At 34.3% G+C, this 27,484-nt stretch overlaps 2 protein-coding genes across 5 annotated transcripts; one reads left to right on the top strand and one right to left on the bottom strand.

Annotated features, from left to right (window-relative positions):
• Nucleotides 1–196: 196 nt before the first annotated feature.
• LOC128206754 (receptor-type tyrosine-protein phosphatase mu-like) lies at nt 197–14,337 on the bottom strand. Of its 3 annotated transcripts, none has more exons than XM_052909432.1 (21): nt 13,604–14,325; nt 11,977–12,115; nt 11,734–11,831; nt 11,200–11,295; nt 10,764–10,922; nt 10,326–10,489; nt 10,119–10,206; nt 9,813–9,877; nt 9,561–9,597; nt 8,785–8,888; nt 8,224–8,349; nt 6,978–7,126; nt 6,600–6,735; nt 5,935–6,063; nt 5,568–5,670; nt 5,123–5,199; nt 3,545–3,679; nt 3,229–3,369; nt 2,882–3,039; nt 1,651–1,786; nt 197–1,083 (listed from the first exon to the last, which is right to left on the bottom strand). In XM_052909432.1, exons 1-21 carry the CDS (start codon nt 14,166–14,168, stop codon nt 976–978), a joined length of 2,913 nt encoding a protein of 970 aa, XP_052765392.1. In that variant the 5' UTR covers nt 14,169–14,325; the 3' UTR covers nt 197–975. The 3 variants fall into 3 exon arrangements, with proteins under 3 accessions (XP_052765392.1, XP_052765394.1, XP_052765393.1); XM_052909434.1 differs by having other exon boundaries at nt 11,977–12,095; nt 13,604–14,324; XM_052909433.1 differs by lacking the exons at nt 197–1,083; nt 1,651–1,786 and adding an exon at nt 1,855–2,501 and having other exon boundaries at nt 13,604–14,337.
• A 2,498-nt stretch (nt 14,338–16,835) lies between these two features.
• On the top strand, nt 16,836–27,169 carry LOC128206778 (26S proteasome non-ATPase regulatory subunit 14). 2 transcript variants are annotated; one of them, XM_052909473.1, is made up of 10 exons: nt 16,836–16,911; nt 22,593–22,642; nt 22,992–23,066; nt 23,556–23,675; nt 24,035–24,105; nt 24,481–24,631; nt 25,111–25,218; nt 25,781–25,981; nt 26,265–26,327; nt 26,628–27,169. In XM_052909473.1, exons 2-10 carry the CDS (start codon nt 22,595–22,597, stop codon nt 26,724–26,726), a joined length of 936 nt encoding a protein of 311 aa, XP_052765433.1. In that variant the 5' UTR covers nt 16,836–16,911; nt 22,593–22,594; the 3' UTR covers nt 26,727–27,169. The 2 variants fall into 2 exon arrangements, with proteins under 2 accessions (XP_052765433.1, XP_052765435.1); XM_052909475.1 differs by having other exon boundaries at nt 16,872–16,890.
• The last annotated feature ends 315 nt before the right edge of the window (nt 27,170–27,484 follow it).

Below are 27,484 nucleotides of genomic sequence, written 5' to 3'. Positions count from 1 at the left end.
CTCCCTTAATGTGATGGCTTTTGGCTAATGGTATTCAAAGGCTTTTGACCTGGAAAGATTGCTTAATATGACATTCATGTCGGATTGCAGTTGAACTAAACGCTTACAAGCCGGAATGATGGGAACATGAGATATCAGAATGAATTTTAGCAAATATACGAGTTCAACTCACAATTTCGCATTAGATAAACAATAATTACATTGCATTTATTTTCATTCATTAACAATTATCAAAATATATTGCAAATATTAATGCATATAACATCGTTCTAAAGGGGCAAGACAGCAGATAGTCCCATAAATGGCACATACATTTTTTCCACCAAAACAAGCCTAGAATTGTCAGTACGAGCTAGTATGAGGCCGATAATACATAATTTTACATGATTAAATGAATATTTTGTCGCTGTCTCAGGTCAGTTTACCCGTTTAAAAAGAGCGCATAATGGTTTCCTAGTTTATAGTGTGTATATTTAGCATGCGAATGTCACGTGATAAGTACATATACCTATACCGACGCTGTATTTAATTTAACTAAGAAATAAATGTGGTTGACAAACCAAGTAAATGCGTTTGATACACGTGCAGTAAGCGATGTGATAGAGTAAGGTGTAATTAGAGGTTAATGATTGCTTGCTGCTCGCCATTATGCGGTAATCGCCCGAAGATGTCCATAATGGCATGAGGGCTGTAGGCCCGAAAGACATTATGGACTCGACATACACAACAGCATACATATTGGATACAGTTTTGGACATATATTAACAAAAACAGATAGTATACATATATGTATGTTAAAACAGGAGAAAAAAATCTACAAGTATTGTCAAATATTTTGGTATCAATATATATCATCCTTTGGATTAATGTCACTTCATTTCCGTGAACACTGGACAGCTTCTTCATCTTTCAGTAATCGTAAGTACGCATTCTCTTCGTATGCTGTTGTTTACCTGGCATAGGCAATCGCATTATCTAGGTATTTAATGCATTAGATACATTCTCAGTGAAATTCGAGTATTGACTGTAATCAAATGACTTCACATAGGACAACACACATTCGTGGCAAAATTCAAACTGTGTCTGAAAATAAAGAACACATTTCGTGAAAACCTTTGTAGAAATATTCCAAAAGTGTACTTCATGTCCTCAAAAACACATGTACATTATAGTGCAATCCATTGTTTTTTCCTCAAAAATAAAGAAAATCATTTCGATACTAATTTTTTGGACAAGAATCCGGAATACCTCTGAATACCATTTAGTATAAATAATTGAATTAAACGTATAATATGTTTTATCTATAGTTTTGGTTTACCGGTCATTTCTTACATAATCAGTTATAATACACGTGTTGTCAGCGAAAACATAGCTGTGTTGACCCGGAACGCAAGAATATGCTCTATGGCAATGACGTGAACAGTATTTATTGTTGTCAGATATCAGTTTTTACTTGCAACAATGTAGTATTAAACCTGATACACAAATAGAACACAGATGATATAATATATGAAATATAACCAATGTCTGAAAATCACAAGTATTCCATTTAATTTTATTTAAAATTCTAAAAAAAATTTATGACCAGTGTGTTTTTTTATAAGACATATAGAAAGTGACTATGTATCATCATGTAGTAATACTCATTACCTTATTAGGAATCGCTGACTTCCGTCTTGATTTGACCTTTCTGATTGTGTTCACAACGCTGACTTCTTGTTCCAGTCCCATCTTCTCAAGCAGAATTGAAACAATACAGAACAAAGCGCTCTTGCCCGCCCCGTCTCTACAACGAGAGAATTAAAACAATACAGAACAAAGCGCTCTTGCCCGCCCCGTCTCTACAACGAGAGAATTAAAACAATACAGAACAAAGCGCTCTTGCCCGCCCCGTCTCTACAGCGAGAGAATTGAAACAATACAGAACAAAGCGCTCTTGCCCGCCCCGTCTCTACAGCGAGAGAATTGAAACAATACTGAACAAAGCGCTCTTGCCCGCCCCGTCTCTACAGCGAGAGAATTAAAACAATTAAGAACAAAGCATTCTTGCCCGCCCCGTCTCTACTGCAAGAGAATTAAAACAATACAGAACAAAGCGCTCTTGCCCGCACCGTCTCTGCAACGAGAGAATTGAAACAATACTGAACAAAGCGCTCTAGCCCGCCCCGTCTCTACAGCGAGAGAATTGAAACAATTAAGAACAAAGCATTCTTGCCCGCCCCGTCTCTACTGCGAGAGAATTAAAACAATACAGAACAAAGCGCTCTTGCCCGCCCCGTCTCTACAACGAGAGAATTAAAACAATACAGAACAAGGCGCTCTTGCCCGCCCCGTCTCTACAACGAGATAATTAAAACAATACAGAACAAAGCGCTCTTGCCCGCCCCGTCTCTACAGCGAGAGAATTAAAACAATACAGAACAAAGCGCTCTTGCCCGCCCCGTCTCTACAACGAGAGAATTAAAACAATACAGAACAAAGCGCTCTTGTCAGCCCCGTCTCTGCAACGAGAGAATTGAAACAATACAGAACAAAGCTCTCTTGCCCGCCCCGTCTCTTCAACGATATTGGATCAGTTAGGGAAGTGAGACAAGTCACATGTCAATGACCATGTTTAGATAAAAGCCTTCTATGTAGTCAACAAGAAGGGCAAGGCTCTAAAACTGAGTATACATTAAAATATAATTAAATATAAACGTTGGGCTAAAACTTATAAATGGTTAATAAACGTGACGATAGATGATGACGTCCATGATGATTAACTTGGCCAAAAATGGTGCCCTTAATATATTTTTTTCTATGTTTGATAGATAGAAAGTGTTTTTGGAATCACATAAAGGTTATGCTTAAGAAAGAAAACAAAACCAATTTCTGTACTTACAAACAATGAACAAGAATTGGGCCTCTGTTCGAAGTTTCCCTTAAGTTGACGTCAATACTTTCGATAAATTTAAGAAAATCCTTTGTTGACTCCGGAACTTCCCTTGTATGATTCCATCCATTGAATTCAAAGTGGTTAACTACCCTTTCGGAAGGTTGCTGTTTAAAGTAGAAGTTTTGAGACTCAGTAAATGGTTGGTTATAATTCAGTGTATGTTACCGATTTGACAAACGAATTTGAATACGTGCTAACTGAAATATTGTCGAATGCTAGCCAATTAGATAGTGTGCCAATATTTCTTAACATAATATGTAAAGAGCTAAATAATGAAAGAATTAAAAGGTTACCCCAGTAGTTCCACTGTGTTTGATAGTTAAAAGTCTTTGTGTGCAGTAGCCATGGTTCTCTGTTTTAGTACAGCATACTTGAAACACACCCGGTTTTAAAGTTTTGTTGTCAGCAGGATAATACAAACCAATAGTTTGTCTCTGAAATAAGCATTTCCATTTATATCATACCACAATGGCACTGATAAGCCAGTAACAGAAAGCATACTTATGATTTCAATAACGATGATTGATTAATACATGTAAACTAATACGTTTATTAAACGTTCAAACATTAATCAATGTAACACATGTATCTTGAATTAATACACCATACTTTGTGTTTTGCCATAGGAGGTTCAAAGCTTATGACACAAGTACAATTTTCCTGGTACAAGAGTGTCAAAAAGTCAATCACGGTTCCTTTCGTTGGACTTTGTACAACCAAGAATCGATTTCTTGCTTTCAAGCTCTGGAAAAGATGTAGTTGTTGCAAATTGCTACTGATGCACGTTGTAAATCATTAGCTTATTTCTATTTACCAACCCTTATTTAAGACTCAATTTTTAAAACATCATGAAACTATTGATTTGCATAAGGTTGATATATTTTAACAAGAGGCTCATGAGGGCCTGTGCTCTACTGGCTTGTCTAATTTGGTCACTTTCTGTATCAAGATTATAAGACATTTGTTAGCAATTGTTTGATAACCACGAATTTGCTAGTTTTGGAAAGGAACCGAGCTCTAATAGATATATAACTGTTGTATAAATTAGTAAACATAATAATTCAAATGAATTGCAATTATAACTATATCAAATGTAAAGTCAATGGCCATACTCCAGTCATGCATGAACAAATGTGGCTGGTTAAAATAAGAAACCGAGATCTCATATATTCCGAATCCCTGTATAAGTTTAGTAAACATCGGATATTTAATAAATGCGTTCTTGTGTTCACAAGTTAAAGTAAGCTGTTTGCCAGTTTAAAGTTTAGATGACCATAATCCAGTCATGCATGGGTGAATGAAGCTGGTTTTTAAAAGGAACCCTGCTCACACAGATATCTAGCTATTATAAGGTTTGGTAAACATTAGATAATAATGTAGGCGTTTTTAACATTACTGTTAATTTTAAGGGCCATCACGCAGTTGTGCATATACTGATCTAGGTGGATTTCGGAAGGAACAAGGTCCTCATTGATATCTTATTTCTGTATGGGTTCGGTAAACTTGGGGTTATATTTGAAGGCTATATTCACCAACTGAATTATTGCAATTTTGACCATTTAAAGGGCCATAATCAAGTCGTGCATGTACGGATCTAGCTGGTTTTGGAAAGGAAACAAGATGTCATGGATATTTAACCACTGTATACGTTTGGTAAATATTGCATTACAAAGAAAGAGTAAATCGTGTTCACAAGCTCAATTATTGCATTTTTGTTTCCTTTCCTATATATATATATAATCCAGGCATGCATGGACGGGTCTCTCAGGTTTTCTAAATAAACCGAGCTCTGACGTATATTTAGCTTCTGTATAAGTTAAGTATGTGTCGGATAATAAAAAAAACTGTATCGCGTTCACAGGATCAATTATTGCAATTTTGACTAAATCAGGGGCCATAATCCCGTCATAAATTGACGGATGTGGTTTGTTTTCGATAGGGATAGAGCTCAAATGGTTATCGAGCTGTTATATAGGTTTGGTTAAAATCGGATAAGAAGTGAAGGTTGAATCGCGTTCACTAACAAATTGTTTCACGTGCAGACGGACGACGGACACCATACCATTTCATAAGCTATTTTGGCTTGTGGCCAGTATATCTTATAAAACGAATTACTTCAATTAACGTTGATATAATACATAAAGTTGGTTATTAATCAAGTTAGCTTAATCAGTAAATGATACCTACATCGACGTATACTGCATTGACATATCCAGAGGATCCGGATTGAATATCAAGAAAGAGACTAGGTCTGTTGCGATCTCCTACAATATATATCATGAAAGCAGCTGTATATACGTTCAAGTATTGCCTTAAATATTTAGATAAACGACATGCTATTGTTTTACCTAATGAATGTCATTCCTTTGTAGCAGAAAACTTGCTTCATGTTTAATGTCACCAAATACCTTCATCGTGGCTATGCAACAAGCACATATGAAAAATAAACTAAACATGATATTTACACAAATTGACATCAGTCTACCATACTAATTACAATACCTCATCTCTGCTTTATGAGGATACAGCCTACAAATAACCACTGAGAAGTGATTAGACTGAGGATTTAACTTCTTTTCAAGCGAATGAATTGAACAATCACATACAGGAATATTGAACAACAACAAAATACCTGGTACGTCTGCAAATGGTCTGTTCTTGCCCTTCAAACTCTTATTCCTCTCAATGGCCTGTATTTCATTATCTGATGATTTTTCTAAAACTGTTTGCATTTCCTGAAAATATTATAAGCGATTTTTGTTTTGTGAAATATAACAACAACACATACTACAACAAAAACAACAGCAGCAGCACCAACAATAAAACATATAAACATTAAATATGTTTCTCTTGTTTTTATATTGACTGAATCAGGCCTCTCAACAAAAGCATTTGAATTGTATTACAGTTGTAGTCAACGCATTTAAATATGTAAATACAGAATAGAAATACCCTTTTATGTACAAAGAATGAACCGAAGTCAAAACAAACATTTAAACCTGAAATTGTCGACTGAAGTCTTCTTCCTCCATCGCATTCATGTACTGGCGAAAATGTTTCCCTCTTATTTGTTTGCTTATATCACTCAGTGAACAGACGAGAGCTCTATGTAAAAACTGGTACTGGTTCTAAATAGAAAAATGACCAACGAAATTACCAATTATGGTGATCAGCTTTAGTATGCAAACTTGAACCTTAGTCAATCAAAAGCTATTTAAGTATTATCAATTGTTTTTGGTTCACAGTCCATCTACTATTTATTTAAAAACAAAGAACAAAATATTTTATAAGGTCGTGGACAATAATTCTTGACTATTAAATTAGGGGCAGAGACAGGACGCAAAATGGATGGTCTAGACAGTAATTTTAAGTATAAAAACAATATAGTATTTGCTACAATCACTACAATTATTATTCCTGCTACATGTACTATGATAGAATAAGAAACACATACATACCTGGCTGTTTATAAAGATAACAGTAATACAGCACGGTTCGTATTATAATTGATCTGTTAAGCATCAGTGACTTAACATTTATAGAGCAACTAAATTCAATGGCACTGATATAAAATCTACTGTTATCAAAATTTGTACTACTGGCACTAAGGATATGGTAAAGACATATATAAGGCGTCAAAGATACCCCTGACACCATTACGCACCAACGTCTGTATCATGTAGGCCCTGTCTTGTCTCATGTTAATTACACAGCCAGGAATGTGAATAGCTCCCTCACTCTCTCCTTCCTTTGTCAACATATCTAGGGCGATGTAGGTGCCAGTTCTACCGACGCCAGCACTGGAAAAACCAATGACAATTGTTTTTAAATTGCGTTGGCATAAGCAAGAGAGACTGTTTCTTTGTCACATTAACGAACATGAATTATATGTTCGTCTTAATCGAGATAATATCCTTTGGGTTTTTACTATTTCGACGGATCCTGGCAGCACTGTTTTACTAACCAGGTAGGAACGTTATAACAATGCAACAATTGAAATGAAGCAAACCATTAGGCCTATTTAAAATAGGACAGGAAGTACCTGCAATGAACGAGAACAGGGCCATCAAATTGGTCAGGTAGATTCAGGACTCTCTGTCTGAACTCAACGATTCCTGTCACATCCTCAGGTACACCTTTGTCAGGCCAGCATGTAAAGTGAAGGTGGTGAAGCTGTCTGGTCTCGCTATCCTGTAAAAAATACTATTTCATTTTACCGCCGTTTTTACACACTGTTCACTTGATAAGCATTGTCGGATAGTTTAAAGTTATTCTTACATTGGTCTTACCACCGTGATATATCTCATACCATTAATCGATTGTACGTGGATATATCAACCTTAACTTCCCCATGCATGTTTGTCGCATTAATAGTCGGTAGTGCCCCTTTGCCATTATTTTACAATCGAACATTTTAATTAGTTTTCATGTAACAGAAATTCGAATAAGATCCGAGTAATTTCTTTACGACAAATAAAAGTAACTTAAGAATTTAATTAGTTTTAGTTTAATCAGTTTCTGACTAATTTTCGTGGTTATCAATCCACGATGGATATCGATATTAGAATATAGTATAGTTTAAATCAGGAAATGAATGTTAGAGCCTTGAATCGTGTGGCTTCAAGTTCAGCATAAATTATCTTAAGGATCCAGAGGTCATTCCTATGGTTTTGGTTGTGTTTTTATGCAATTATACCATCATTTTGTTAGTTCCTATTTGGTGAACTTTTAACTTAAGAATTTGAGTTTTAAGATATTTTCTACTAGCGTGTGAATTAAATAAGGAAGTAAATATTTGTAAATTTATATTCCGCATTTAAATAGTGTACCATTGTTCGATGTCCTTGTATTTGTAAGAGCGAACGATCTGTAGTTTGAAAAGAAAATGTAAACGTCTACCCCAATGTAAACCGAATGCCTTAAATGTGTTCATTGTATTGATGGCAGTTTAGTCCTGAATGATTCAGGAAGATATGTCAATATTTTAACTAATGAATATTGTAAACATGATTTAGATTAATCAAAATGTTAAGCGACTAAATAGAAACAGTCATACGGTTTATCGTTTATAGAAATAAGGTTTAATTGAGAGTTGATTTTAAAAATATGTCTAAGGCATAATATCTTCCTGAACGTTAGAGTTACGTTTATTATATTATTACAGGAATATAAACTAATCTAGCTGTTTCTAGATTTATAAAATAGAACAATATTTCGTTGCTAAGCACTTATATATAATTCACAGTAATACTTTTTTCATAAAGGTATTGTTCATTCCAATAACTCACCTTCGAAATTGTGAATTCTCTTCTCGTAAACTCGGCATATTCAGCTTCAGTTTGGCAAGAAATAAACACGCGTCCGTAATGTTTATCTGTTCCAGGGTTTGGCCAATATTGCTCGCATTTGTCTTTCTGTAAGAGAGCAACAAACATTTGATAAAAACACTGTATGGAGGTAGAAAATATGTATATGGCAGTAAGAGGCTACATTGAAACTAGAAGTTCCTCAAACTTTCATTTTTGTCAAATATATTTTAATAAAGGGCAAGTTATAAACCCTCGTATTTCACCGCAATGAAAGTATGAGTATAACAAGCGCAATTATAAAATAAAAGTTTGATTAATTGAGTCAATTATAACCACGCACCCCCCCCCCCCCTCCCCCTCAGGTCCGGGGAAGAGCGGGGACTTTGACTTTCGGTCCAGCCAATCCCGGGTAAAATCCCCGCTAAATGCCCCCGCATCCCGGTATACCTAGGTAAGGCCCATATACCCCTGGACCTGTATGTGGGATGAGGGGGGGGAGTGCTACAATTGACTGGCGCATTTATTGTGAAGTTATCTTACTCCTTCTTCAACAAGGTTGGTCAGCATGACAATTTTCTCCACTTTTTCTTGCCAGATCATCTGCCAAAATGGACCGAAATCCCCGAGCTGCTTTGACATGGGACCTACAAATTCATTGAAATGAAAAACCTTTCAGATGTTTGTTTTTTCTTAAATTGAATCGATTATATATAAGATAACTCAAATATCTATACTGAAATAATTGTTATGTTTGATGTTTTTGTTTAATTTAACTAGAAATTCGTGCCATTCAACAGTAAGGAAATAAAATCATAACAGGAAGAAAATAATAACAATCTTTGTCACACCAGCGTGAATAGAATGATTTATTAAACTCTGTATTTTAGACAGTTCCTTTTCTAGTGTTTGTAATTAAATGCACGTACAAAAAACGATTAAAAAATAATTTGTGAAATCAAGATAAGTATTCGGCTGTATTTCCCCAAGAATGATAAATCATGCCCCAAAATTGTAATTATACGTCAACAATTAAGATTCTAAATATTAAATACTAGTATTTAACGTTTTCGCAGACAAACCGCAATTTCTCGAACCGATCAAATTGCACATACCTTACACTTTTCAGAACAGTGCTTATTCATCTATTTAACATTGTGTGGTATCTGTATACTACTTTTGAGATGGAGAGAACTATCTACTAGAAACAAGAGTTCACAGTAAAAATCATTAGTGTAGCGTAAGTTAGTCAACCTTTGATCATGGTAGCTATATGTAACTTTAAAGTGCTTAAACTGTAGAAATACTGTATGCATTACCTAGTGCTGCAATGTACGCATGTCTTTTGTTGTATCCCTGAAATAAATATATAATTGTATGCTTTCAGAAAATGCATCTTACCAACAGCATCGACTGTTATATGAGACAACTCTGAACTCGAATCTTAGTGGCATCGATTCTTGTATTGGGAAGCACTTTAAGGAAACATTTCAAAGTTTAACAGTTACGTTTTTATTGTTAAATATAGTATACTTGCATTTCATACGAAACGTGCTATAACATTTACTTACATCTATGAAACTAGCATTGATGTAGTCCGTCTCACAGTCGCTGAGTTTGACCCTTGTGTCGTCATCTGAAATTACATTTACAATTTATCCGACAAAATACCCAGAACATTTCCATGAACGATGAATGTATACCTTTATCAATGCGTATTTTGAATAGATTAACATATGACATATATACGTAAACGCGGACATAGGGAATTGGTAAACACGCAGAGTTGTTACATGAAAAGATATAATGTCCTGGCAAAGAAAAACTCAATAACAATTATATTAAACGCCATGATGGTATCAAATGGCAAACCATACATGGATAAATTCCTTTATATCTGTTCCGTTGAACATTTTCGTGCTTCTGCGAATCCGCGTATGGTTTTGTCAATCCGTAGGGAAATTTCTGCAAGACAAAATTGTAACGTGTAATAATCGGTACTGATTATATCAATTAAAGACAATGAAACATACATTTTTTCTAAATGATGATGTGTTGTTATCAGCGCATGAACAGTATTTTACCTCGAATTCTTCTTCCATATCAATGTCAGTTTTCTCGATTACATATGTCGTTAAGTTGTCAACAGCGATTTTTTGTTTATTGATTTTATCAGCGTTGTTGTAATATAAACCTCCTTTCTCTTCAAACTTGGCTGCGATTGCTCTGGCTATTTGGTCATCTTCGTCTAAAGGAGGATTAATGTAATGTATTAATACATCAGTCAATAAGATAATAACATTTCATCCGTTATAGAAGAAGAAAAAGAAGAAGAAGAAGAAGAAGAAGAAGAAGAAGAAGAAGAAGAAGAAGAAGAAGAAGACGAAGAAACATTTTAAACTCATAAACCATATAACGAATAAAAATTAAACATACGAAAGTAAGAAATAATAACGTTATCATTATTTGTTAGGACCTTAAAAATATAATATATTATGAACATATAAGTATTGAAAGTTTACCGATTTCAAGGATAGCATCTTCAGCAGTTTCATCTACAATAAACAGTTCAACTTGTTGTGTTTCCACATTAACATTTCGTCCGGTTTCTTGAATGACATTCTCTTGAATAGAGTTTGGATCATCAGCTCCTAATGAAATGTCTTCGTATAATTTGTTATCTGCAAAGCAAATATTTAACAATACCTGTTTATGCATAACAACAAAGTCATATTGAAGGTAAAAGTGTTAGAATGGTTGTGGTTGTCGCCTTTTACCCATAACGTCGTGGGTTTCCAGCAAAGTATTGACACCATGTCTCTCAGACTATTCTCTTAATATGGAAATCTGTTTCGCCACAGGAAACAGACTCGAGATTGATTCATATCAGGTTATAGCTGTCTTCATAATCGGGGTTTTCTAAAACTAGTATACATAAGTTGTTCATGATAATCTTACCAGTCTCAGTATGGAGTTCGGTAGAGGAAGTGTGAGGTTGTTGTGTCTGATATCCATGCCGAGTATCCCTTTCCTTGGCGGGTACAGGTTTAGGCCCTAAGTATAAACGCATTTACTTCAGGCTTTAAATATCTGGTAAATAAATAACATCTGAGAACTGATTCCTATTAAACGATGTGTTCTTTTAATCTGAGTGTTATGCAGTAAATCTCTACTCTTACATTGTATACACCAAGTTCTAATTTGTTTGAAATGTGTGAATGATATTTTCTTTATGAGTCGAAGAAGTACAACAAATACAATAAAGATTACTTCTTCTTGTAGTATCCCATTAGTTAACGCACCAGCTTCTTACTAACGCGTCCCGAGTTCAATTCCCGCCGCGGGTGCATGTGAGTTTAGTTTGTGGTCATCATTGGGTCTCGTATTACAACGTACCACAACTTCATTAATATGATGTTGTAATAGATTATTTCACAAGTTATAAATAAATATATTTAAACTAAACTAAGATTACTGTTAATATCGCATTACTATTTTTCTGGACTGTAGCGTACACAATAAGCTGAGGAGTTTGGATTTCTTCGCTGTGTTGCTCTTCCCCTTGTGGCTTTTTCCAGCACAATTTGTTTCTTTGAAAATGATAACATGAAAGCAAATTGTACTTCAATAATAACAGCATATATAATTTAATATTTACTATTTCTCTTAATACAAAACCTTTAAATAACCAATTATGAACATAATTCGTTATCAATTAGTTAATTCACAACATACCTTCGTTTGAGAATAATGATAATAACGACACCAGCTCCTACTACAAGAACAACACTCACTCCCCCACCAACAGCCGCTCCAACGTTTGGTTTATCTGCCTCTGTCCGATCTGCCTCTGTCTGATTATTATTTTTTTCCGCTGAATATTTATGTCATATAACATTTTAAAATTATCAGGAAAATCATACTGTATTCTAATAGGATTACTCATCAAAACATTACGATCGAATAGAACTAGAACTACTACGTATGACTTAAGATGAACAGAATCACTAACAAATTGAGGATATAACATGAGTGCTCATTCAATATGGAATTTATAAAATGAGTTTCCTAAAAATGATAAAAACGAATCTTGACCGCGAAAGTGATATGATGACGACGTGGTTTATCATTCAGGGTATTTTTTTAAATCATTAGCACACCTTTTCCTTTTGCTGTATGATAATAAACTTGAATGAAGATAAAATCATTTAATGTTGTTGCTTTTTTTTAAAGTTAGAGTTGTATTTTATATAAGCGTTTAAAAATATCAAAATCAATGGTTTCCTTATTAATATTGTTTGAACACGCTTCCATTTCTTACATGATGATTGTGTTAGTTAAGGATGAATCACAACCTAAGCGCATAAAATGTGATGGTTATACAAGCAAGGAGCCCATAGGTATATTTACACAAATATCTAACTTCGCGAATTATAATATTTATTTCCACTTCGTATAAATGAAATTGATAATGATGCGATATATAGTTTAATTATTTATTGGAATTAATGTTTAAATCGAGGGCATTAATATGTGGCTCTTTTTAAAAAGGCAGAGCACGTATTATATACGGTCACAACCACCATACTGGGGTGGTACGTGTAAAGAGAATGTAACGCTGATACGGTGAGTTTGAGGCTGCTCTATCTATAAACGAAAAGAAAGGAATTAAACAGCACTCGGAATAATCCCAAGGAATTTAAGACTGTTTCATGTAGCTTAATATCAAAACCGTAAATGAAAATATTTAGAAATATGGATAGGTTTGTCTACATATGATTATGCCAAAGTGCCTACTTATTTGTCTTGGAATTAGCCAAATTTTGCATAAATGTCTGAGAACCGGTTAAACAAGACTGCTGATAAAAATCATATCGCATTTTTTTAATATTTACGCTCTAAAATTGATGTTTATGCCTAAACGTATTACTTACGCTTTAAGAAGAAGTGAAAATTTCGGTAGTTTTCCAAACAATTGAGATCGGTTATATTGTGTGTTTTTCAATATGACTGATGTGAAAGCATTGATGCCAAAATCAGCTTATTCTGAGACAAAAAAAAATGAATAATTAGTCAAATCAGTCAATCTGTGAGAGTGCAGCTTTTAATGTGTGAATTGTTGTTAGAAAATCGATAAAATATATCAATTTTCAATATGTGTCTGTGTAAAAATAAGGTTTTGAGAATAATATCTCAATAGGTTGTAAGAGCTTTTAAGTTATGTATTTGAAGAAAGGTATAATACATCAATGGAAGAACTCACATTCATTCAAACAGTGGTTACCGTCTACACATACGTCGCATGTATTGCCTTTGTAATATTCTTTACATTCACAATTTCCATTGTTAGAAGAGCACTCACCTTGTACACAGCCATGATTACATGGTTTAGAACAGTTAGTTCCGTACCGACCTTCAATACAAGATTCACATTTTACACCCTGATAATATTTACTACAGTTGCATGTTCCATCAAGTGAATTGCAGACGTTCCCTTCACAACCTTGGCTGCATTGCAAAGAACAGGTTGCTCCATACATGCCATCTACACACGAATCACAATTGTTCCCTGTATAATTGGGCTTACAATTTAAACACGTTCCATTATCGTTACATTTGTTGTCATTGCATCCAGAAGAACAATTATTTACACACTTATTCCCCAATCCATAAGATCCGTCCTTGCACGAAAGACAGTTTGTATAGTTGGAGCATATGCATGCTGGAGTAACGCATGTTGACACGCAGTTTTTCGTTATGTTCCAAAATCCATCTTCGCACATATAACATGTACTTTGCTGGTCACAGAAACAATGAGAATATTGGCAATTGTTGTAACAGCCGTAACCATATTTTCCGGCTGGACAATTTGTACAAACCGCATTAATAAAGCACAAAAGTATTGCAAAAATAGAAATTACAATCATGGTAATTAATCTTCACTGAAAAAGCAATGATGTACAATAATTCTTATTTTAAATCTCCAACTTAAAAACGATTTGAATTGTTTGTTATGCATTAGCATACTGAAGATTTGCACTACTTCATCTGATATTTGAAACCAACCTTTTTGTATCGAATGATCAGGAAGTAAAATAACCTGGAATACTGAAAATATTCCCAATACAGCTTATTGTGGTTAATGTAAGTGTAATGTAAGATCTGTAATGAAAACTTGTGAATTAGTTATGTATATTGTGATGTAGACATTTCTTCAATACAATGGTTTAACACGTCACCGACTGTTGAAACGTATTTGCTTTGTTTCCATTAAAAGGTAAAACAATTTAATAAGTTAATATTACAATGAAAACAACATGAATAGGCCCAGTGGCCCAGTAGCAACAACTTTACGAAGACCCTGTTATAAACAGTATATTTCCAACAAGCCATGCGATCACAAAATGAAACCTGTAGTGGCAGTTGATTAAATGTTTCTTTAACTTCAGTTGGCAATTTTACTAGCAAATAATGAACGTCCTAAAAATTACAGTTTCGTTACAAAAATAACTGTTATACTATAAAATCAGCGGAGTGTATTGAATTTCAACCATGACAATTCAAGCCAAAACACTGACCATGTTACAACATAGACTGAAAATTATACGAACATATCACCATTTGGTAAATTTTGGGGAAGCCGCCTTGACACAGTCAGTAAATACTTGGTAAAAACACTACTGGGTATTTAAACCGGTTTGCATGTGCCCATTTTTACACTTAATTTGTTCAAGGTATATGAAAGGGGTAAATGGAAGATAAGACGTACGTTCGTCCTTTCCTTGAATAAGCCGCGTATGTCATCCCACAGCGACTGTCACATATGAATTATCCCATGGCGTGCTGCGAGAATCGTGGAACACGATTGGAACCGCACAGACACTGACCTTATATAGAACGGTCTCCAATAGCGGTACATCAAATGCGATTTTTAAATAATAAACAACCTAGTTGACATAGCACTAGATCCGCCACTCAGTAATGATCAAAATACCCGAAAGGCACAATCGATGTTTCAATCAAATCCGAGCCCGAACCTTCATCTACCAAAACAGTTTTATCCCGACAACCATTGTTCAGTGGAAATTTTTGTCCAAATATGTCGTTGACAAATAATCCGGCAGAATTTCTTTCTTCGACGACTCGCTCGAAGCGCGTATCGACATGAGCGAGTGACCAAGACTCAAAAAGCAACTGGCTGCACGGAATCAAATGGACATCCAGTGACTCGGGACCGGCGGGACAGAAGAGTGACGCGAGTCTAGATGTCAGTGCTGTCGACATAAAAGTGGGTGAACAGTTATTAAACATTAAAAACTAATATCAAACGCATTAACTACAAGTTCGATGGTATTGAAAAATATGTTACGCAAGCAAAGGTTGTTTTTTTCTGACCGGGTGAAAACAGATCATGTCGTTGTAGATACCGGATGCGCCGTAGCTTCTGTGCATAGGGAATTTCTGCAATTAAGGTCATTTTTTCTGGGTTCGTGCCTCATAAGCAGACAAACATATTTGATTGTTTTCAATTTTTTGAAAAGGTTCTTTATTCAATAATATATATCGTTATACATGTACGTTTGCTTCTTTAACTTATTTCGACAGATTTCAGACGTCAGTTCCTTAAAATTTAAGTGATACGGTTGTGATGATATCCATTATTTATCATACATGTTTAGTTTTCGTGCAGCAGCTCACATTATTTTGTATACATTATTTCTTACTTACTAATTATTGGCGATGTGGCATTTTGCACTTCATTATATATAGTGAATCAAGCGAATTGTATTTTAGATGCTATATTAAGGACCAAATTTATCTCTTGGGAAATAATTATTATTTTGCAAACTGGGTTTTAAAAGTTAGGGAGATTCTCAAATCATCTGGTCATGATGAAGTAAGAATTTAAGTGATTGTTCCCGTACTAAAAAGTAGACTTAGATATATTCATGTCAGTAATTTGAGGATTGTGTTAGACTTGTCTTCTTCTCTAGATGTATTCAAAGAAATTAAGGCCAGTGTTGAACTATCCTCATAGCTCAGTCTTGTAGAAAATACATGAATAACATTAGCGTTACTCAACTGAACTATGTCGTTTCATGTTAAACATTGAATTAATTCCTAGAATACCTACAAAAACTGTCTAAAATGTACATGTTATTATATTGATTTCCATTAACGTAGCCCACAATAAAACGGGTCACGAATATCACGGACCATGGACATTATGATTATGGACCAGACATAACGGACCATTGTGCAGCACAAATAAGCACATAAATGAAAACAAGATTTACTAAATAACAAACGAAATAAAAATAAATAAAAGGCCAAACTTGTATTAACACTTTGAACAACGAATGAGAATAGATAATATACCTATGGTTGCTTTCAGTTAGGAGCCCCTGTTCCACATGTAAAAATGGTTGAACAATCAACAAAACAGGAGAAAAAAAAAATCATGAAACTTTTTCTAGCCTTAGATCTATATACTTTTTTATAAGATTGATCGGGATGCATCGCGCATTGTGAATTCATTTTACTACGGTTCTTCCGTTTCGCACTTTAGGAACTTCTTTTGTTGATACCGTTCGTTTAATTCGTGCTTTATTCCGCTATTTCCGGTATAATTCGCTTTGTCAGAAACCGGCTCTTTTCAATTATCGAAAGGTATATATTGCATTTTAAGTAAATTGAAAGATTGAAATCAGTTGGTTTGATACGGGTTTGCATATAATTTATTTAAAGATTTGATTGATTGTCTGGAATTTGTAATTTGTATAGAATAGATACAGTGATTGAATGTTGTTGACAGGTGGATAAACACTCCAGATTTCTTCATCTGCTAGCCACTTAATGCGCATTTATGCAACGTTTTTTAACATATAAATGTTCATTTTGTACCCTACACGCCACAAGTCGACTGATCCATACCCATGTAAAATATATTCTTCAACTCTAACTCCACAATACTAATGCACCAGTCATTTGTAACGGGTACCCTTTGTAATCACGACTCCCCCAGGTACGGGGAATAGCGGGGACTTTGACTTTCGGTCCAGCCAAGCCCAGATAAAATCTGCGTCCTGCGGGGACGCTCTGCCAAATCTGCGTCCTGCAGGGACGCTCTGCCTGTAAAAGCCCCGCAAAATGCCCCTGCACCCAAGGGACCCTAGATAATGCCAATTTCCGCTATATTTGGCATGAAGACAAAACCACTGCAGTCACCCAGCACTGCAGGGCCACCTGGAAGGTAAAAACACAGCCCATTTCCCCTGCTATCCCTGGTTTACCCCCGGACCTGGGGCGGGGGGGGGGGGGTTACAATTGACTGGTGCATTAAACACGAAAGTTATACATTAATTAATTTTAGCCAATACCCTTTTCTTATTACACTCAAGTGTTAAATGAAACAGAAATAAAGTCTAATTTAGATCGACTACTGTAAACAAAGTGTGGCAATTTTGGAACCTAGCAGGTTCCCATTATCTTTCCGCTCAATATACGCTGGGATCTGTCATTCTTGGCTAGGAAAAAAACAAGTGGGATATGGACGCGTAGAGCGGCCAAATAAAAAATCGTCAAAGACTCTGAAGCAGCTGTTTATATATGGACTACATTCGCTGCTTGGGCAGGGACTCAAGAGTTTACAATTTTTAGAGCTGTTTGAGAGCCAATTAATTAGACAAAAAAAAAACTAATTTTAAAACTGCTCCATAATTTGAATAGTACAATTGGTACTGCAAATTTAATTAACTCAGAATTACTCTAATAGCCATATTTGTGAATGAAACCATGCATCATACTTGTCCCTAGAATCATGACCAACCTTGATTTGCGATAAACTTTGTTTTATCGTGGTTATTTTGATATTTGAACATACTTGCAAGGCTGACATATTTTTTACTAGAATGTCGTCATGTGGCCAAAAATTGTCGGTACTCAGGTTCTTCTGACATTGTATGTTGCATGTTCATTCGTTAAGACCATGTAGGAACCATTGACTTTGTTGTTTTTTTGGTGAAATGTCATTGACAAAGCAGTCTTTTCCTCGGAAAGAGGTGTCAAAACTGGCCAAAGTTACAAATTAAGTGACAATATAGATCAAGGATTTTTGTGTACTCTTTATGTAATAAATTGATGTAAAATCCCCTGTTACTGATTTATTTTAACTTTACTTGGGAGATACCAGTATTCTGACAGAATTTGTGCCTTAAACGTAGCATATGGATGTTTAATGGAATCTCTGGCCTGTAACTTTGTATTCGGCTTGAAAAAGTTTGTCTTCAACAAGCCAGGCTTGCTGGTTTCATGAAATTTGAATTTCGTACATGTTTATATATAGTAAATAAAATCACAGTTAATTATTTCTTGTGGTGTTGGACATTGAAGACTTTAAATTAGGGTACCATTGAATAGGTTTCAACAGACAGCTTTCACGCATGTTATTTATTGATATACTGAACCTCAGATAGTTTGAACTGTTGATTTATTAAAAATTATAGAGGTATAACATTGTTAAGCAATTTTGCAAAACTTTTTACATGTGTACTTAATCAGCGAATAACTAAATGGTGTGAAAAAAATAATGTAATTTCTGATGCACAGTTTGGTTTTAGAAGAGGCAGGTCTACAATCGATGCAGTGTTTATTCTTCAGTCAATTGTGCAAAAATACGTTAACTTAAATAAACGGTTGTATTGCTGTTTCATTGATATGAAACGTTGTTTTGATTCCATATATCTCAGTGCGCTATGGTTAAAGTTGTATAAATCCAATTTAGATGGTAAAATATTACGTATTATACGCAATATGTATCAGTCAGTAAAGTCCTGTGTAAAACACTGTAATAGCTATTCAGACTTTTTTAATATAGCAGTAGGCTTAAGGCAAGGAGAGATACTTTCCCCGATTATGTTTTCATTATTTGTGGAAGACTTAGAATTGTATTTACAAAATAGAAACGATTGTGGTTTAGCTTTACGTGATATTTCTTTGATTTTATTGTTATTTGCGGATGACATGGTTGTTCTTGGTGAAACCCCGGAAGACTTACAATTGTCGTTAAACCGTTTATATAGTTATTGTAATACCTGGGGCTTAGAGGTCAATATTGCTAAAACTAAAATTGTAATTTTTCGCAAAAGAGGTGGCACAAAACGTAATGAAAAATGGTTGTATGCAAACGAAGATGTTGACGTTGTAAATGATTTTAACTATCTAGGAGTAACTTTAAATTATACTGGCAATTTTAGCCTTAATACCCAAACATTATATGGTAAGGGTTTAAAAGCAGTAAACACATTGCTGTCAAATCTTAAAAAGTATGAATGTAAACCTAGGGTAGCTTTGCAATTATTTGATGCCTTTGTTTCATCTATAATTGCATACGGGTGTGAAATTTGGGGATTTACGAAGTCTACACAGCTAGAAAAGATACATTTAAAATTTTGCAAAGCCGTACTAGGCGTCAGACAATCGTCTTCAAATGTTGCTGTTTACGGTGAATTGGGTAGATACCCATTGTATATAAATAGATATGTACGTATTGTAAAATACTGGTTCAAACTTAAGAAAAGTGACAATATAATTACTCAATCTGTCATAGAAGACGCAATGTTGAATATTAATAACAATCAGGATAATTGGTTCAATAAGGTTAAGAACCTTCTCACCAGATATGGCTTTTATGATGTATGGTGTAATGATACACAGCTAAACGAAAACCAGTTCATTTGTATTTTTAAACAGCGTCTGATAGACGAATATTTACAACAATGGCATGGAAGTGTTAATGAAAATGGTGTCTTAATAGTTTATAGAGTACTTAAAACTGCATTCGAGTTTGAATCCTATTTAGACAATATTGTGTCAAGAAATCTTAGAATTGCTATCACAAAAATACGTATATGTTCGCATAATTTAAGAGTTCATACTGGCAGATATGATAGATTAGAACGCCACTTACGTCCTTGTCAAGTATGTGACTCGAACGAAGTAGAAGACGAATTTCATTTTATATTTAAGTGTACACCTTATGTCCAATTAAGACAAACTTATATTAAAGGTTATTATAGAATAAGACCTAGTATGTTTAAACTTGTGCAACTTCTTAATACACAAAATACATCTGAAACATTTAGGTTAAGCAAATATATATCGGAAGCATTTAAGGTGCGTTCTACTTTATTAATGAATCAATAATTATAGGCCTTGATACACATTTTTATCTCAAGCAGTGGTATGCTTTGTTAACATTTGTAACCATTGGTTACTATTTATGTTGATATATACTATGTGAGTCTGTTTTATTGTTAGAAATTGATCAATTGTATCATTTGTTCCAACATATACTAGTATATAAAAAGCAAACTATTGGTTATTGTATTATATACTATTATAGTTTGATTGATTCGTGTTTTCTATTCCAGTTCATCCTTAAAAATAGATTAATTATAATATTTATTTAATATTTCACACTACATTGTATAATTGTAATTGTAATTTATAAAATATGTATATGAAACACAAAAAACTGTATAGTTTACGTGTAATAAAAATTCTGTTCTGTTCTGTTCTGATTATTAAGTTTAATTGATACTGTGAAATCATTAATGTTCGTGGGCATGAAATTTCGTGGTTTGCCAAAAAAAAAAACAATTTCGTGGGTACTTGAATTCGTGGATTTTCATTTTTGAAAAAAAATAAAAAAAATCGAAGATGCGGTCGTCCTAGATCGTCTGCATAATATCCACGTGCTGGCCCGTGATTTCCGTCTTCTACGTCACTCGGTTTATGACAATCGCTAATGTGGTACGACATGCCAATTAGTGCTTATACCCATGTCACTTATCGATTTAATTGGGAATAAAGGTAATAAAAGAAGATGTATCCTGATCATAAATATAGATAGGGGAAGCCATTGAATGCCAATTAAGAATTTTGCAAACTGTGAAAACACCGAAAAGGTGCGTATATTGTCACGTTTGGTGCTTAGTAACCTTCAATATACTAATAATCGATTAATTATTTCATTAAATAAAAAAATCGAGTATGGACACTCGTCACGCACATCTTGTAAACTTCGAGATTTTCATTAACAGCACACGTTTAAACACGTGCTTATAATTGTCATTTGCTGCATAAAACACATTTAATTGATTTGGTTCATTATTTGTTAAAGGCAGTTATAATATATTAACAGAATAATGATCGTAAGTTATACAGTGAGACAGGTTTTAACACTGTATACTGCGACCTCTGTAAAGAATATACTAGAGTATGTACGTAACAAGGCAATTGAAAAAGTGAATAAAGGGTTAATATTTCGTGGGATCTTGAATTCGTGGATCACCCAACCCACGAAAACCAAGAACATTAATGCCCCACGAACATTAATGATTTCACAGTAAGTAAAGAAGACTGGTGTTTCTTTTGATGTTTATGTTTATTTCATAAGCTCCCCAAGAAAATTTCAGTTTTTAAAATTCTTAAAACTGTGTTCGTGGTTGAAAACTATTATATAGAGACTACAGTATCCTTATGCTTCCTAAAACATTTTAAGAGCATATTGTCGCCGCTTTGTCCATCCCACTTCTCTTGCCAAGGCTTTTGCTCTGCAACCACTGGCTTTATTAAAACCATGAAACGTTCACAGAAAAGAGAATTTTCAGGATGATCATCGCACTAATTTTTCACTGAGTTTATTTCCATTTAGAATGATATAGAACAAGTTTGTTCCACTTTTTGTGCTATTTCTTATTAACTACATGCTTGAATTTAATGAAATTTTATGGCAACTATCACTAACAAGAGAAGATGTCCATATTATAGCATGTTCAAGTTTGATGATTTGTCACAGAGTTATGTCCCATTTTGTTTTTATGTAGTGTGATGAAGGTCCATTTGTGTCTGGGCTAATTCTCAGCAGGTATCAACTTTAATTCAATGAAACTTTATTTGAAGCTTAACTTGATTTTTCACATAGTTTGACTTTGTTCCCCCTCGGAGGCACAGGCATCTGGATCATTGTTTGTCACTTAAATGTTGTTTAAAACCATTTTGGGTACATACAATGAGATAAACAACACATCTGAAGATATTTAGTGTCTTTCATATACAAAAAAAACTTTTTTGTATATGAAAGACACTAAATATCTTCAGATGTGTTGTTTATCTCATTGTATGTACAAACTTTTTTGTATATGAAAGACACTAAATATCTTCAGTACATTTAAGTGACAAACAATGATCCAGATGCCTGTGCTCGGAGGGAGCAAACATTGTTTCCAACAATAACTTTGTTTAACCTTAAAACTTGTCCTTAATTCCATGCTGTCTCAATATTACAGATATGGACAGACTGTTAAGACTCGGAGGAGGGATGCATGGCCTGGGGCAGGTAGGTGGTTCAATACTTGACATAGATATGTGTAAGAATCCTGGTATAACGTGTGTTATGATTGAGAATTTGAAGGCATAAGTTACAAGCTTGTATGTTTGTAAGATTTGCAGCATTGATTGAACCAGACACCTTACTCTCAAACAAAACAACATCTTCCATTAATATTTAGTGAATTAGTGAAATAAAAGATGTTTCTTAAAATAATTATAGCCAATGGTTATGTTATCATAAACTTATTATGTTAATTAACACACTTATGAACAAAATAAGACAATTATAAAAGTTTCATTAAATTAAAAGACTTGGCAACAAATAGCATAAATAGTAAATTCCCAATTTATTGTAGGGAGCTCCGCCATCTGATGCCCCGGCAGTGGACACAGCAGAGCAGGTCTACATCTCATCCCTAGCTTTGCTTAAGGTAAGTGGTCTCCATTTGGGTTCGAGTCTCAACATTTTATGACTGGGGCAAGGGCCCTTTGAATTGTGAAAAATGTTGACACTAGTTTGAGAAAAAGTAAGATTTTAAAAACAATGATCTTTACAAAAACTACTAAAGATTTGGCTTGTACCTTTGCCTACCACAACTTACATGCTAAAATACAACAAAATTAACAAAAAAATCATGTATTTTCAGATTTCTGAATTTTTTACCACTTTTGTGAAAAAAGCAGTCTTTTTTTGAATTGAAATTGTGACCAATTTCAGGCACAAGGAGTTTCTCCCAATTCTTTTTACGCTATAATATATACATTGTATATTGTAAAGTACATATATATATTTATAATGTTTAGTCGCTCCCTTCCTCCCGCTCTTGCTCTCAACTCCGCTAAAGTATTTACCTGTAGTCATGTTCTATAAGCTGTGAAACCAGATAATGAACACTTCATTATATTTCTCGCTCCCATAGATGTTGAAGCACGGACGTGCAGGTGTACCCATGGAAGTCATGGGTCTGATGCTGGGAGAGTTTGTTGATGACTACACAGTCCGAGTGATAGACGTGTTTGCTATGCCTCAGTCTGGCACGGTTAGTACTAAAACATCATTGGATTCTAAATATCTGTACTGTTTAAAGCCACTTTTAAGTTGGTCAATACAGAATGTTGACAGTTTTGGTAATACTCAATACCTGATGAAAAAGCCATGTTTTTCACTAAAAGGTAATATATGACCTAAACTCTGCATTCTCTAGTTGGTTCCATAAAGTAAAGCTTATTAAACTTGTAAGTTCATAAACCCTAAAGCAGAGATGCTAATGTTTTAACGTACCAAGCATCATCCGGCAGAATAGTAATGAAATCTTCATTAAGTGCATGTTTCTTATTTATAAACAGTTTGATTTTACACAACTCCAGTAAACATTTATAAGAAATATGTGTATTACAGGGAGTGAGTGTGGAAGCTGTGGATCCCGTCTTCCAGGCCAAGATGTTGGACATGCTTAAACAGACTGGACGGTATGTCCCTTGAAGTATTGTTTCTAACCATTTATAAATGGTCAGTATCAATTATGATCCTTTGAGTTTTGATCTTTCTATTTGAGTTCAACTGTTATGTCGTTGCTGCAATGACAGTCTTCAAATGTCTTAAACATTTTAAAGCCATGATATGTTAACTAACAAACATTGTTTCACCTACATGTAGCCAAGCATTTGTAAAGCTGTGAAACCTGTGTTAATGATAACTAAGATGAAGCATGGATATTATAAAAACATAACTCAAACAATTATTTCCCCCTTCGCAATTGAGATATGGAGTTTTTAAATTGGTAATTTCTGTACAGATGTACAATTTCATATTTGCATTTTATTATCTTTATTATATCTCATCAGGCCAGAGATGGTTGTTGGTTGGTACCACTCCCACCCTGGGTTCGGCTGCTGGCTGTCTGGTGTGGACATTAACACACAACAGAGCTTCGAAGCACTTTCTGAGAGGGCGGTGGCCGTAGTGGTTGACCCCATACAGAGTGTCAAAGGAAAGGTAAGCTAGAAGGTTTAACTTTACTATTTAAAATGCATTGCAGTAATTTGGAGACAGGCTGACTGGCAGTATATAAATTTTGTTTGTAGTTCAGACTAAATAAGTGAATGTTAAATATCAAGAGACAGTGGTGGGATTGTTCCATGTTTTGTAATCTGTTAATTTGTTCATATTGAGATTAACAATGGTGTGTTAATTTGTTCATATCGAGATTAACAATGGTGTGTTAATTTGTTTATATCGAGATTAACAATGGTGTGTTAATTTGTTCATATCGAGATTAACAATGGTGTGTTAATTTGTTCATATCGAGATTAACAATGGTGTGTTAATTTGTTCATATCGAGATTAACAATGGTGTGTTAATTTGTTCATATCGAGATTAAGAATGGTGTGTTAATTTGTTCATATCGAGATTAAGAATGGTGTGTTAATTTGTACAAACTAAATCTTGGGTGTGCACCATTCTATTTGTGCAGGTTGTGATCGATGCCTTCCGCCTGATCAACCCCAATATGATGGTGCTAGGGCAGGAGCCCAGACAGACCACCTCCAACCTGGGGCATCTCCAGAAACCTTCCATACAGGTAATATACACATGTCACCCCATCATGTCAAACATGGAGGAGTCTGAGCCAAAATGCCTCTCCAACTCATATTTCTATGCTGCCTGAACTACCAAGGGATGTTGTGTAAATGTGCAAGACTTTGTGGGGAAATTTGCAGTATAGCTATTAACATTGAAAATTAAAAAGAAATGGGAGCATTTTATTACAATTAAAGAAACAATTACATTTTTTTAGTAGGACCTCTGATACATTACATGTAGAATTCATTTTTAATCATGTTAAGTTAAAATGAAATTTAACATAAAGAGAATTCGTTTTTAGTCTGCAAGACATCTGGAATACACACAAATGTTCAAAATTGTGAGCTCTGATGTCACACGTTTAAATGAAATTTAAGATAAAGTGATTTCATTTTAAGCCTGCAAGACATTTGAAACACACACAAACAAATGCTCAAGATTGTGAGCTGTTATATCAAATTTCAAAATTTCACATCAAGAGTTTTTAAGGTCAAGTTTTAAGTACTTCTTGGTTCCATAAATCAGCCGTATATATATATATTTATATTTCTCATTTTCAGGCATTAATCCATGGCCTAAACCGTCACTACTACTCCATAGCCATCAATTACCGTAAGAACGAACTAGAGCAGAAAATGTTACTGAATCTCCACAAGAAGAGCTGGGCGGATGGACTTACACTACAGGACTACAAGACACATTGTACAAATAATGAATCTGTTGTGAAAGAAATGCTGGAACTGGCCAGGAATTACCACAAGGTTGGTCCATGAAGTTTAAAACCTTGGTCACCGATTTCTGGATTGATTTTTTGAATTTTCAAAGTGTGTATGATAAAAGTTATAGTTATGATAAATCATGATAGTAATAATAACAAAAGTAATGATAATAATAGATGTGATATTAATAATAGTTCTAATAATAGTGGTATTAATATTTATATAACAATAATAATAATGATCATAATAGTAATACAAGTATTAAAATTAAAATGAGTATTACTATAATAAAGGAAAATAATAAGTCTTTATGTTGTCTGTTTAGGCCCTAGAGGAGGAAGAAAGCATGACACCCGAGCAGTTGGCAATAAAGAATGTTGGCAAACAGGTTAGGAGGGTCCATTCTTGTATATATATGTAAAATTCACACACTCTCACAAAGGAATGCATGGTTTTTGATAATGGTTGGTCGCCAATTTTAAATCGAACTACCAGTTTAGCCAATTACCATACATATTTAGCTTGTACCAGTAACATTAGCATACATGTATAAAGTAATTTGTCAAACATCTCAGGTATTTTAAATAACATCAAATAATGAAACAAGACATGTTTTTTGTTCAAAACTTTCCTTTCAATAGGAGAATTATTGGTTTTATCACTGTTAATCAAAAATTAATAATTTCAGGATCCGAAGCGCCATCTGGAGGAACATGTAGATGTCTTGATGACAGAGAACATCACCCAATGTCTCGGAGCCATGCTTCATACAGTTGTGTTCAAGTGATGGACTCGATATGTTTTCATTGACTCGTTGACATACATTTATGAAATTCACATGAACTTTTCACACATGATGCACGGAAGTGAAATATTCATGGACTTTGAATTACATTAAGATTTTTTATGGAATGAGACGCATTGTATCAGGGCTATGATTTACTTACATAATATTACCGTTGGATGATACATGTATGTAAATTGATACATGTTGTATGCATGTTTAAATGTAAAGTAAAATGAAACACTAATGCACCTTAAAAAGGTCATCATTCTGTTTACAAGTGCTGTTTAATAAATCATTTCAAATATTTTTAATAGCCTTTATTTAATATTTGTTAAAAATGCATATAAAAGGTTTATTTTTCTGATATATATATATATATACGAGTGATTGTTTCCTTTTCCTCATTATATTGCTACTAGAGCAAATAAATACCAGTAACCTGCTGTTGCCTGAGCGTCTCCATCACTGGCTACCAAAGTACTTTCTTCACTTACACTACATTCACACTGTGGGAAAATTGACAGACAAAATCTCATTTTAATGAATTATTCATGATGCAGGGGAGACAACACCTATTTCAAATAAATTACTCAATTCAAAACCCAGAATTTTCAGAAAAACATCTGTTGAGTGTTTGTGCATTTTTCTGTATTGGTATCTTGCGGAACCAATGAAACTACCTCATGAATTATTCCTGATTACCAGATTTCCTTGCCACATTGACATGGTACACAGCGAAACAAAGCGCAGTAGAGTAT

Source organism: Mya arenaria, chromosome 10 (assembly GCF_026914265.1).
Source record: "Mya arenaria isolate MELC-2E11 chromosome 10, ASM2691426v1".
Taxonomy (NCBI): Eukaryota; Metazoa; Mollusca; class Bivalvia; order Myida; family Myidae; genus Mya; species Mya arenaria.
Note: the sequence above shows the minus strand (reverse complement) of the source record. Positions and strands in the feature narration are given on the sequence as shown.